Consider the following 13,873-nt stretch of genomic DNA (forward strand, 5'->3'; position numbering starts at 1 on the left):
TGGAGGTTATTCTTACGCATTAAGTAGATAACACCTTGTTATTCAAGATGCAATGGAGAGGCTGGAGGGAACTGCCTGAAAATGTAGAGCTGTGTTCCAGTAGCCATGTTTCTTGATGATGATTGAATAATGATATAGCTGTCACAATGTGACTATGTGATTGTGAAAACCTTGTGTCTGATGCTCCTTTTATCTACCTTGTCAACAGACGAGTAGAACATATGGAATAAAAATAAATAATGGGGGAACACATGTTAAAATAAATTTAGGTTGAAATGCTAGTGATCAGTGAAAGGGAGGGGTAAGGGGTATGGTAGGTATAATTTTTTTTCCTGTTTTCGTTTTATTTTTCTGTCGTCTTTTTATTTCTTTTTCTGAATTGATGCAAATGTTCTAAGAAATGATCATGATGATTATGCAAAAAAAAGATTTCTTTTATATACTTTTATATACTGTGTTCAGTCTCAAGTCAGGAAAGAGGACAGTCAACAGTACCAGAGAAGTATCCACATTTCTGCAAATTATGTCCCTGAGTGTGGTAAGGTCCTTACCGAGAAGCACACCCCCTGTGACAAAGGCATATATCCTGAGTCTTCTTGGAAGGTAGTGGAAAGCTGGTCCCAGCAGCCTTCTTCCGTGCCGGGATCAGTCACATGCCAATGTTGTTTGTGCAAATATTGCAATTCTACCTTCTGCTCTAAAGAATTCTCCTTCATGGACCCAGAGTTCTACTAGCTCTAAGAGTCCAAAATGACTTAGTCTAGCCTTAGGTTCCGTACCATATGACAACATTTTCTGATGGTAATGAGGGAAGGAACTACTCAAGAAAGGAAATAGAGCATAAAGTCAAAGGGTCAACGTTTTGAAATGCATTTATTCGTGTTTGTATTTGTGAATGGAAATATTTTTCCAAGCTACAAAGTTTTGTTACAAATCAACAAATAATGGATACAATGATCTATTATTATAGATACAGGATAATAAACAGAAGATAAGCAGATACAACTACTTTGATCCGTACAAGACATTGGATTTTTTTTCTGTTACAAAATTTATATGAGCGCCACCATTTTTCCTTTGAGGTGTTTTCCTTTGAGATACAATTTTTATCACACACTGCTTTGTGCTTGCCTTACAAGTTCAGGTTTGTAACACACCAAAGAATTGCAAACATTTCCATCAAAAATTTTTCTACCAAATCAGGGCTTATTTTCTGCCATGTGATCATTTATATATTGCAAATGAAAAAAGGAGCAAGTTACAAAAATGAATGCAGTTGTGTGTGAGTATGTGCTCGAGGGTGGAATACTGACTGGTATGAAAGGCTTGTAACCAGCTGGTCACTAAAATAGGATGTAAGAGCCATTAAATCTTCAGGTTGGCTACTCAACAGAATTCCTGAATACTGTTCCCGTTAGGGTTTTCCAGTTCGTACGGTTCCAATTGATGATATTCAAACGTCACGCGATTTACGTGTTTCCCACTGGAGACCATGCGCAACACAGCATTGTCACAGCCGATTCTCATTTGGGCTAAAATTGATGGGAAAATAAACATTTTTCAGCAGGTTAGAAACTATGCAGCCAAATCATTTCTGTCCACCAGCATTATTTAAATGTAATGAAAGCGAGGGGATAGATCTTCCTGTCATCTACTCGAACCTGCTATCAGGGGAGGGAGATGTTTTTATTTTCATTTTTATAGTAGATAATTAATGGTAAACTAGTGAAATTGAACTCAGCCTTTTTCCTTATGCCCAACTGGCAGGAAACAGGGGAAATGTCCTGGCCTTTTCCCTGTCCCCTCCCTGCAAAGCTTTGTTGGTAAAATAGGTGAGAAAGCAAGTACTGTCAGCCTGTGCTGCTAGAATACGGGGTTCTCAGTGGGGGGGTGGGGGGGTGGCTATCGCCCTCTAGGGACTGGTTGGAAACTTGCAGGGGGGTTTTTTGGTTCTCATAATATTTAGGGGTACAACTGGAATTTAGGGGTCAGGGGTACAGAATAGGGTTTCTGTTGGACCTTTAATGTAACCAAAAAATATATCAGTCTATTGTTTCCTGAGCCTAGATAACCACTCTATTATACACATAAACAAAAAACTCTTTTGCATGGCTTTGACGGACCATGGATAATATTGGTTTTGGTTCTGTTCTCTGCCTATACCTATTTTCTGTCACTTTTCCTGTACTTCTTATATGGAATGGCTTCTGATCCAATGTCTTCTCTTAAATCCAATCGTATTCATTATTGGTTTACACATCAGACAACTTTTATATATAGTCTAGCAGATGTGCCTGAATAGTTATATACTGACATTCATATTACTTTAATTAAAACTTTCTTTTCTTTCTCTGGCCTTAATTTGTCCTTTGAGACAAGATAGATCTTTCTTAACATATTGCTTTCTGCTGTTTTTATTTTCGCAGTCTCCTCCCCACCCCCCAGCTCACCCCTCAACATTATCACAGAAACACCAACATGGCAACTAACAGGTAACTCGCAAACATGTGCCCAGGCTTAAATGAAGTAACACAGTAGACAGAGTTGTAGAGGCAAAAGTCAATTTGCGACCATTAAAAATATAAATGCCATGATTATTTTATTATAAGCACAAGAGAATCTAAATTACATTTCTACCAGAAAATTCAAATGTGTTTTTTTCTACTTTTTTTTGCCATGGGCAGGCTCCAGAAAGTGAACCCAGGTCTCTAGCATGCAGGTGAGAATTCTGCCACTGAGCCACCATTGTACCACTCCAAATGTATTTTTTAAAAGTGATTTGGAAGGTCATTCTTTTTCTGATCTTACTTTGAACTTTAATCTATATAACATGCCCTATTTCCTTTAGTTAATGTGCATATTATTTCAAACTATTTTGACATACTTCCTAATAAAATCCAATTTAAAGGACTGGGTTCTTAATAGTTTTTCATTGTTTTAACTTAGGAGATGCTCATCAAAAATACGGTGAGTGAAAGGAAAAAAAGGAAATCCAAAATGAAGCAATGACTCATAATTTAAGCCTTAAAATCTTCCTGGTTTCCATCATCTAGACAATTTAGGCAAAAGTGGTTTTGTTTGTGGCCTCAGCCTCACCCTTATACCAAATACTAACTAGCAATATAATTCAAGCAGAAAAGTTATTCTGGCTTCAGTTCTCTCAGTTTTAAGGCATGAGAGTCCTTTCCTACTAATCTCTTCCTCTTGACCAGTTCTAATACACCTCCTTATAGGCCCTTCCCACTGCGTGGAAGCTCCTGGCGCCCCAGAGAGTACGTACCAAAGGTTAAAGAAACCATAGGTACTGACGTTAAATTGTAGCTCAGTTGTAAATTGACATAAAATAATCCTCAAGTTTTCAGCCAGGTGGGTTTTGGAAACTTTATGCCTTTGCCTTGATGGGAAAGCTTGCCTTGAATCCAGACCGGTTTTAAATCTTGTCTGAAACATGTTTAATGTTTATGATTCCTATGAGTACAACTCAAGCCTTAGTGTTTGTTGCATGTGCATGTTTCTAAGATGTTTCATTAATTAAGGTTTCAGCATTAGCTCAGAGAGAGAAAATACTGATGGGAAGACCTGCTTTTTTAAAAAAAATTGTGGTTTATATATATATATATATATATAAATGTAATAAAATTTTCCATCTTAACCATTTTTACGTATACAATTTGGTGGTATTAATTACATTTGCAAAGTTATGCTTCTATCACTGCCATCCACTACCAAAACTTTTCATCATCCCCCAAAAAACTCTGTACCCATTAGGCAATATTTCCCCAAAGGCAGGCCTGGTTTTTACAGCTGAACAAAGGCTTATGTCTGGTGAACATTTCCTGTTTTGCAGCTTGCTTTCCTAGTTTGTTAATGATCTGAGGTGAAAGGAGAGCACGTGGGCTGTGGCTAAGAATTGCTGTCCTCACGAATACCTTGCAGTCGTCACACTTTAAACTTGTGGGGGATTCTTCTGGAACCCAGTCCAGCCAAATTAGAGGAAAGCCCCAAAGGAAATTTATTTCTCATTAAGAGAAAAAGCCAACATTTTTCTAGCTCAACAGCTGAACCTGCTACTACTGATAATGCAAAGTTTGCAGTGTTGGGACTGTCATTTGTGCTTTTGTGTAGTAGCTGGATAAAATTGGGCCGCTAAATTTTTCAATCCCATGTGCCTCCCAAAGAAAAAAAGCAGAAAAGAACACATTGTAAATTAAGACTTGCAGATAAGAGGTGTAGAAACGGTCCTGCACGTTTTGTAAACAGGTGATATTTTCCAACCAAGCACACTCCATTCAGATTACATAATCATAAAAAGGATTGCCTCTTCCCTCTCCCTTTGGAATTCATTAATTAGTTTGGTCATGAGTGGGCCACTGTGTTAGTTAGATTCAGTTGTCAACTTGGCCAGGTGAGCATACCTAGTTTTGTTGCTGGGACATAAGCTAATGGTACATGAACCTCATCTGTTGCTAATTACATCTGCAGTCGGCTAGGAGGCGTGTCTGCTGCAATGAGTGACGTTTGACTTAATTGTCTGGTGCTTAAATGAGAGACCGCAATGTAGCACAGCTGAAGCAGTCGGCATACCTCATCTCAGCACTCGCAGCTCAGCCCAGGCCTTTGGAGATGCAGAAAGAAGTCACCCCGGGGAAAGTTGTTGAAACCCAGGGGCCTGGAGAGAAGGCCGGCAGAGACCATCCTGTGCTTTCCACGTAAGAAAGAACCTCAGTGGAAAGTTAGCTGCCTTTCCTCTGAGAACTAACAAAATAAATCCCCTTTTATTAAAAGCCAATCTGTTTCTGGTGTGTTGCATTCCAGCAGCTAGCAAACTAGAACAGCCACTCACTTCCACCCTCATCCTTCCTGAGCATAATCAGTGCAAATCTTGCTCCCTGGTCCCTAACAGAGAAGATGTGGTTCTCTTTGGCACATGGTGCACTTAACCGGTTTTTCATTACCAGTGACCACTTGCAGATTTCAGAATTTACCTCTATGCTGCAGTGGCCTCTCAGAGGCTAGTCAAGCTGCTTAGTGGTAGCAAGGGAAATTCAGCAGTTCATAGAATTTCTAACAAAGTTTCTACTCTGTTGTTTATTTACTATGAGTTTATATATATATATATATATATACGCAGTTAAATATATTATACACTATATATTTAATTATGCTATTATTATATAGTAACAAAATTATATTATACTATTACCAATTATTATACTATTATACTATCATCATTATTATTATACTATTACTAATTGACAATACACCTACAATTTGAACCACATGCTTTGCTGTAGGTAGGCAAACACTTTGTTCTCTAGAGGATGTAAGCAAGGGTCACCAAGAAGATGGAAAGAGCACAGAATAGGAAAGCTTTGTCTTTTTCATAGTTTTTCTTGGGGGCAATCTTAAATATGCACTTTATTACTCATAGATTTCTCCCCAGTGTCAGATATTTTGGTAATGGATGCTGTGCTTATGTATAGTAGTGCATAAAGTAAAACCTCACAGTGGCTCAATGTGCAAACTGAAGTGTCTTTTTTTTGGTTTGGTGAACCTCATGGTCCAATTTATTAAAAATTGGGGGTGTTTTCCTTAAGGAGATAAGCTTGATAAGCACACAGATAATAATAAAAGAAACACCTCACCTGGCCCGTGAAAGGGGTAGCAGAGATTGGCTAAAGGCATCATCTTGGAAGGGTCCAATCCAGTTCCTCCCAGCAGCTCCACGAAGTCTCCTATTCCCACACACCCTGCTGCAGGTTTCTAAGAAATAAAGGAACAGAGAAAAATATATTCAAACTAATTATCAAAGTCAAACCATTTAACCAATGGCAGGCTCCGTGAATTCATTCAGTTAGCCCGAGGCATCCTGGCCATTCAATTTAATATCCAGGACTCCGGAAATTAAAAGATTATTTAAGAGAGAGAGAGAGAGAGAAAAAAAAAAGAAACAAGAATTGCTTTTCTAAATTTGCTGAGTAATCATTCTTCAAAAATGTGTGCATGCTTGTTTTCTTTAAGCTCAGGAACTGGAATGATGAAATGGGAATCTGTAAATTCCATATAAGATGTATGAAAATTGAATCGGAAAATGCTTTGCTTTTCAAATCATGTGGACATGCATACTAAATTATTTGAATTCCTTATTGTAGTCAGAGTGAAAGGAAGTAATATCTGCTTTATTAGTAGGACTTTCACATTAGTTTTTCCTTCAATTCATCCTTTTTTCTTTTCTACTGAAACACGTCATTTCTCCTGATAAGGATTCAGATTAGTATGCTGTGGGGGGGTGAAGCTGTCCTACCCCAGATAACATGCTCCTAAATGGAATCCATTCTCGTGGGTGTGAGCCCATTGTACGTAGGACCTCTTGATGAGATTACTCCCGTTAAAAAGAAGTGACCCCCTCAATCAGGATGGGTCTTAATATTATTACTGGAGTTCTTTATAAGGAGAGTAAACTTCAATCGGGCAGAGAAAGCCATAGAGGAAGCAGCCAGAAGCTGAAATCAACAGAACCCAGAAGAGAAAGGAGAGCGCAGGAGATGCCCTCGTGTGCCTTGTCACGTGACTAAGGGCCAAGCACGACCAGCAGCTGGCCCCAGAATGACAGTCTTTGAGGAAAAAGCATTGCCTTGATTTCAGCTTAATTTGGACTTTCCCTTAGCCTCAAAACAATAAATTAATAAATTCCTAATGTTTAAGTCAACCAATGTCATAGACTGTGCTTCAGCAGCCCAGGAAACTAAAACGTATGCAAATATTAAAAAGAATAGAATCATAACTCGGGATCTAAGTAAGGTGAAGTTTCTATAATCTTTTTCCTTGTTAACTAATAAAACATTATTTCCAGCTACGCAAAAGAAGAATTGGGTCTAAGACTTTTCAGGCTCCATTGTAACCACCTTTGGCTGCTTCTCTTCAGCCTTTCCTTCCTATCTTATTCACAGCAGTTCCTCCTGCCTCACCTTCCCACACATACAAAGCTGCAGCTCTCAGTCCCAAATGCCACACTTCGGGGCACCCATCTCCTGTGATCAAGGCTGGCCTTAGGGGCATGAGGCCTGGGAGCGCACATGCCGCCCACACATCGATGGGTCCCATGTCTGGCTTAATGCCCTACAGTCACAATCTTGGAATTTGCAATCACTCTTTAACAAGGGGCCCCACATTTTCATTTCGCACTGTGTCCTACAAATTATGTAGCCAGTCCTACTAGTGACCCTTTTCTTCATAAAGGCAAACTCATTTAAGAGATCCAGTGGAGAGTGTGGCAAGGTTCTTAGAAGTTAGCCAGATAGCTTCTGACATGTAGGAACCGAAATGTAAAATAAACAACTCTAAATACTCACTTGCATATACAAACATGCACATTCAATCATTTAGAAGGACAATTAAATGCAACTGGAGCTAAACAACAAATTAGAAAACAATATAATAGCAACTGTTTGGCCAACGAAAAATATGTGGGGATGTGTATTTTTCAATTGAAGGATCTATTGTATGCTAAGGTGCTTTACACATAATTTCATCAAATGAATAAGCAGAGGTTTAATTAGCCCTACGGGGTATGAGACTTCATGATCTTGCATTGAGAGCTGAATAAGTCATTTAAGAGTGAAGGAAAAACACCTAATCGTCTTTCCCTTGAGCAGAAGATGCCCAGAAAAAGTATCTCTTCAGACTAAACTTTCTACTTGGTCCTATAGGTTCCAAGTAGAACCTAATTTCAGCAGGTGGTGGTGAAGTGAAAGGGGCAGGCTTGGAAGAGAGAAATGAGAAATAAAGAAGTTGGGAAGAAGTAGAAGCTAAAGTGAGGAAAACAAAACAAAGAAGCAATGAGGGTGGGTGCCCCTGTTCCTTGGTATTTAATGGCTTTTCTCTCTCCTTCCCAAACACCTCCGCTGAGTTGTATAGGGACCCGTCTGATGTTCAGTTCCCCAACAGCGAGCCCTAGATTTCTTTGCTGAGGTTCTACTTCCCGGGACTAAGCCACTATCATCTCTTGCCTAGACTATGACAAGGGGCTCCTAACTAGACTTCTGGCACCACTCTTGCTCCTGCAGCCCAGGCACCCATTAAACAGTGCAAATCCGCTCCTGTTGCTCTCTCGCCTAAACCCTTCCAGTGGTTTCCCACTGCACTTAGAGTAAACTCAAGTTCCTTGATGCGGCCTGCAGTGCTCTTACTCATCTCCCTGATGCGTCTCATGCAGTGACCCCTCTATCTCTGTTTCTTTCTGTTTCTGGCACATGGCAAGCCCTGAGCCTGCACAACCATTCCCTCTATCCGTTGATCTTCTCATACCTGTTGGTTTCTTCTTTTGTCTATTGCTCAGGTCTCACTTTAAACATCTCCTTCCCAGAAGTGTTCTTTCCTGAAGACCTTATCTCAATTAGCAACTGCTTCTCTCTCCATCCCTTTTCCCCCAGTCACTGCGTATCGTACCACTCCGCTTCAATTTCTATACCGCCCTTATTATTTGAAATACCTCATGATTCTGCCTGCTCCTCCCACTAGAACATAGAGAACAGGACCTCTTTTGTTCATTTCTAATTTCCAACATGTAGCATAGGACCTTGCATACGTTAAGCATGCAGAAAATATTCTGTAAAGGAACAGATGCCCAGAGCACTGTAGACTTTAAATTTTTAAAGGGAGAAACATTAAGAGTACTCATCACAGCTAAGAATAATTAATGAGTAATACTCCCAACCTCCTATCACACTTTCTCTCGTCTCTCGTCTACATCAAGAATGACATACAAACAATAGCAAAACAAGCCACTAAGATTGCATCAAAGTCAGTTACTTACCTCTGGTCCTTATCAAAAGATTATTTCTCTCTAAGATCCAACTAAAAAAAGTAAGCACTGGCCTATGCATTTTAGGGCTTAAATATATTCTATTTCTTAATCTGGGTCCTATTTATTTAGTTTTCACTAAAATCTGTTTGATGTCACAAATACCTGGACTTCCTTCACCCAGGCATGTGAGAAAGTAGAAGGAAATGAGGATGACTCAGAGGGAAGCTACCAGGACATGTAACTATGGTCAAGCTCACCGTTAATTTTAAGTTCCAAATGGAAGGTCATAGAAGTCGATGGGAAGTTTCTGCAAACATTTTTTTTAAGACCTCAATCAATTCGTTTTTTTAAATTTATGAAACATATCCACATTCAAACACAAACATTCTTACCATATGATCATTCCATTCTTGTTACATAATCAATAACTCACAGTATTATCACATAGTTGTGTATTCATCATGATCATTTCTTAGAACATTTCTACCAATGTTTTAATGTATTGAACTAGATGCCCTGCAAAACGCTCCCCCAATCTTTACTTGTTCTTTTTGCAATATAAAAATCCAACTTCGTATTTTATGCTATACTTAGCCTTCCTTTATAACACAGTTCTGTCAATGAGATAACTTCCTTCATGTCAAAAGAAAATTCCAGTAATCACAGAAACAGCTTTGTAGATGACTCACACTATAATCTAGTTTCCACTAGGAGAGAATTTTTATGAAAAAGGAAAGCACAAGAGATTTCAGTCGTAATTATATACCAAAACATTATCAGCCGAAAACAGTTCTTGTATCAGGAGAAAAGTATTCAGGTGGTCAGAAAGGGCACCTGAGTGTGTAACTTGCACCATAGCTGAAATAAAGAGGGGTTTAGTCGTGAGCAGTGAGGGCAAGCGCGTGTAAAATTGAACAGCCTGTCAGAGAAACAAGCAGATAAACACGTCTGGTCCAGCATGCTGATGCCAGAGTGGCTGTGTCTGACTCCCTGCGAACTGATAAAGCCTGAGGAAGTGATTCAGGAGAAAGCAAGGAGCTCACCTTTAACTGGAGACCATTGACATGTCCTAGGGTGAGATCAGAGATTTTTATCACCACCGGATAAATTATGGAGAAGCTGCAGTTTCGATGCTGGTGCGGAACTACCAGGGTAAACCTTCCATCTGGGGTCTGGGAGATGACATTGCAGGCTTTGTGGGGGGGGAAAGGACACGCTGTTTTATTAATAAAACTTAGACGATCAGTCAGTGCATTATGCTTTGGCAGATTAGGCCCCTTGCTACAATCTCATGCAATGGTAATATTAACACTATTGCATGCAACTTACAATGAGTGATGTGATTTACTTTTTCAAAAACATTTTTTCTCTTGATGAGAAGGAAACAATAAGCATATCAATGAACTCATTTTGGTTAAGATAATGTACTTGGGTCCTTGACCACTCAGTTTTTCAGGATAATCTGATTATGTGCATTAGAATGAGCCAATTTAGAGTAGTAGTCTCAAAATGAGAAGGCAGAGCTCACATCCTCTAGTCCAGCCATTTCTCAGGGCCTGAGGTCCATTTACTACTGCCTAGATATGCCACCTGTCAGGCTGCCTAAATATCTTTAGGACTGTAACTTCATGCTTCGCCCTTCAAGCTTATCCCAGATAAATGGAATGACTTGAGGGATTAAAGTTTGACACTGAATGCATTGTAATACCTTAGGAGATGAGAAAAAGGATTTAGGGGGAAAATGGAATTTTAGCTACTATAAATTAGTTGACTACCTAGCCTGGGAAATAAACTTAGAACTGTGATTTGATTTGCTTGATAATGAATAGAAAATATCCTTCGGGTTATTTCTCTTTACAAAAGGACTTCCATTCAAACACTTCTTTGGTTCTAATTTCTTACGTTTGTGCATGGATGCTACCCTCGAAAAGCATTTTGAATCCCCAAGTTCTGCTTTGCAGTTGCAATGATGGGGAGCCCACTTACGAAAGAGGTTAGGCTCTGTCTTGACGGTCACCGTGAATCCGTTGCCTGGTTCCTGGACCCGGAAGAAGATCATGACCACATTCTGGGAGGACCTGCTGCCCCTCATGCTGACGCCACGCTCACAGAAGTCCATATACCGCTCGGCTGTAGACAGAGGATGGTCCTGGGAGCTGGGGAACTTCTCCCCCTTGAGGATCCAGCCATCAAACACCTTCCAATAAAAAACAGAAACACAGACGATCCTTTCCATCAACACCTGAAACAGGGGTTGGTGAAGAGGAAAAACAATCACCCAGCAGTGGGACTTTGGTCCTAAGTGAAGAACTGACATCCTACACTCTTCTGCCTGCTTGCTTTTGACTTGCATATATTTTCCTCTGGACGTTTGTTTGTAAGTCATATGGTGAATTTTTCTTTTTAAACCTTAGAGCTTCCAAAGTAAATACTTCTTTTATACTTGATTTTATAATATCAGTCACATTGGTAAATTAGACTACCGACAATATATACTTATCCTCGTCACATTTTCAACATTCCATCTTTAGAGAAATTCCACAGGATTTTAGTTTCAGCTCTTCTCTTTCCTCTATTTAATGAAATGCAGACAATAAAATATCAAGAATAGATAGTAAAAGAAAAGAACAGAGCAGCAACTTATGTGCTCATTTTTAAGTATCATCACTTTTTACTTTAAAATATCAATAACTGCCTCAACACTCAGCCAATGACATCTGGTAAGCCACTCAGGACTTTTTTTCTTCGTTAGTTGACTTTTGCAATTGGACAAAGTGTGGCTGTGAGTCTGTTGGGTTTCTTTCAAAATCACCACAGGTCTCCAGTTTAATGAGTGTAACCTAAGCCAAATGAGCGAAAGTCTCAACAACCCAGCTACAAATTACTTCACAAACCCTTTCTAACTATTTAACATGTTCCAAAATGATTCCAATCTGCAGATTTTAATCATCAATTTAACTGGACAATAGAGCTCCACTAGCCATCCTAAGCTGGTTTATTAGGCTTATGGTGAACCCTGGGACTGGGGGTGTTGTGAAGATGGGGGGGTCCGTTTCTCCACCCCACCCCCCGCCCCACCCTTAAATTGCATTCCCTCCGAGCATCCGGCTCAGCATCTAGTGCTCTACCCCTCCAAAGTCGGGTTCGGGGGGCCGGGGTGGTGAAATTAGGCTGCGAGCCGGGAACAGCTGGCTGAGAGGGGCCAGCAGGAGAGGGGCGGCTTAGAACTCGGAACTGGCCATTCCAGGACAGGACAGGCCTTTTCGGTGAACCTGGGAGTCCTGCTCGCTTGGGCTCCAGCCCTCTGAATTGCATCTCGGTGTTTGGCGCGGCGAGTTCCAGTCACCGCGGGTGGCGGGGGAGGCTGGGGCGCACCGGGGCGGATTTAAACGACAGCCTGGCCCGGGGTGGGGCGCGAGGTGTGCATCCGCGAGCGCTAGCGTCCCGCTGTCCCGGCCCGGGCCCCGCGGGGGTGTCTAAGTAAGAGTTACTACCCGCTCCCCACGCTCGGTGGCCCCCTCCGCTCAGCAGCACCCCAAACCACCCCCACGCTTCCGGGTCCCCGGACCGGGGCTGAGCGGGGCAGGGGCGACTTGCCTGCAGGATGTCCCCTCCGCGGCAGTCGACGGAGACCCGGTCGAAGTGGATGGTGATGACCTCGTGGGGCTCGCTGATGAAGAAGGCGGCGCAGTGCCGCCGCGGCTCGTCGGCGGTGAAGGTGAATTGGCCCGGGAGGCTCAGCATGTCCAGGCATCCTGGTGGGGACGGCGGGTGGTGGGGGGGGTGGGGACCGCGCGTCCTCGGGGTCCCGGGCTGCCGTCGCTGTCCGCGCGCAGCGCCCGGCGCCCCGATTCCCACCCTCGGCTGCGCGCGGCTCCCGCGCCCCGAGACGCGTCTCCCCGTGTGACCCGGAGCCCGCCGCCCGCCGCCCGCGGAGCCTCTGCCCCCCGCGGAGGGCCGTAGCCTCCCCCTCCCTGTGCGCCCGCGTCCGGGGCTGCTCCGCCGGAGACTCACGCAGGGCCCGGCGGTAGGGCTGCTCCCCCGCCGGCTCCCGCTTCAGGCCGGCGCCGAGGATCGGGAACGCGCGGGGCTCGGCAGCTTCCCGCAGCTGGAGAGGAAAAGGGCTCGGTCCGCAAAAGTGCGGGGCATCAGGAAAAAAAGCGGACCGAGAGCGCGGCACCCTCCCCGTCCCGCAGTCAAGGAAAAGAGGTGGTGGGTGTCTCCCTGGGTCTGGAGAGCGCTGGAGAGGCTGACTTCTCGAACCCAGGGCGTCCCGGCTGCCTGGGGGAGGCAGGCACTTGGGGATGCTCAGAGGCACCGGGTAAGAGCGGTTGAGGGGAAACAAAGGGGGAAGGAAGGGGCCCAGCGGACGGGAAGAAAGAGTTCAGAGCAGAGGCACGAGCAGAGACAGCCAGCCGGTCCCCAAGCATGGACACGCGTGCGAGGAAGGCGGTGGCTCACCTCTAGGTGCCGGCTCTCCCCTCTTAGGGCTGTCAGGAAGATCAGAACGAAGTGACTCTGAAGTCTGAAGGACGGTGGCATGCCTGGCCTTGCCTCCGCAGCTGGGGGGCTCTGCTTGCGGGTCTAGTGTATCGTTCCCACCACTTTGCCCAGGGTGAGAGCTGGAAGCTGGTAGGGTCCCTTTGCCAGGTCTCTTTTATAGAGCAGCGGGGAGAGGGGGGGCTCTCTGCCCTGTAACTGATCTGAGCTCAGTAACCATGGGTTACCCCGTCTCAGTGACAAAGTGCGTGCTGATGACGAGGGTCCAGCCCTCAGCCACAAATGTGCTGCGTGGTCCAGCATTATTCACCCAGAATGATTGCAGCCACTACAACTTAGTGAAATAAATTGGGAGGAAGAATGAGGGAGGACAAAGAATAAGGAAGGGAGGGACATTTTACCTGGCTTGCCAAATGCCACATTATATTCTCCTGTGGTTTTGGGTTTTGTACAGAAAATGATAAAGTTACACCCATGCATAAAATACCCAAACCTGTATAACCTTGTCGTACCGTCTTGTCACGTAATCTTTGATGGATTCGTTCTGGCAATTGTCGGAGAATATAG

The 13,873-nt window shown here is 43.1% G+C and overlaps 1 protein-coding gene across 1 annotated transcript; it reads right to left on the reverse strand.

Moving 5' to 3' along the window:
- Positions 1-854: 854 nt before the first annotated feature.
- Positions 855-13,598, reverse strand: CRHBP (corticotropin releasing hormone binding protein). Its single transcript, XM_077138721.1, has 7 exons — positions 13,268-13,598; positions 12,821-12,914; positions 12,404-12,561; positions 10,793-11,003; positions 9,850-9,998; positions 5,646-5,763; positions 855-1,532 (listed from the first exon to the last, which is right to left on the reverse strand). The coding sequence occupies exons 1-7, from the start codon at positions 13,346-13,348 to the stop codon at positions 1,387-1,389; spliced, it is 957 nt and encodes a 318-aa protein (XP_076994836.1). The 5' UTR covers positions 13,349-13,598; the 3' UTR covers positions 855-1,386.
- Positions 13,599-13,873: the final 275 nt, after the last annotated feature.

Source organism: Tamandua tetradactyla, chromosome 21 (assembly GCF_023851605.1).
Source record: "Tamandua tetradactyla isolate mTamTet1 chromosome 21, mTamTet1.pri, whole genome shotgun sequence".
NCBI classification, from domain to species: Eukaryota; Metazoa; Chordata; class Mammalia; order Pilosa; family Myrmecophagidae; genus Tamandua; species Tamandua tetradactyla.

Coding starts and splice junctions, on each gene's coding strand:
- CRHBP (XM_077138721.1), bottom strand. CDS start 13,348: ATGCCACCGTCCTTCAGACTTCAGAGTCACTTCGTTCTGATCTTCCTG. Junction 12,915..13,267: donor GGGAGAGCCGGCACCTAGAG/GTGAGCCACCGC, acceptor TTTCCTCTCCAG/CTGCGGGAAGCTGCCGAGCC. Junction 9,999..10,792: donor GACAGAGCCTAACCTCTTTC/GTAAGTGGGCTC, acceptor CCCCCCACAAAG/CCTGCAATGTCATCTCCCAG.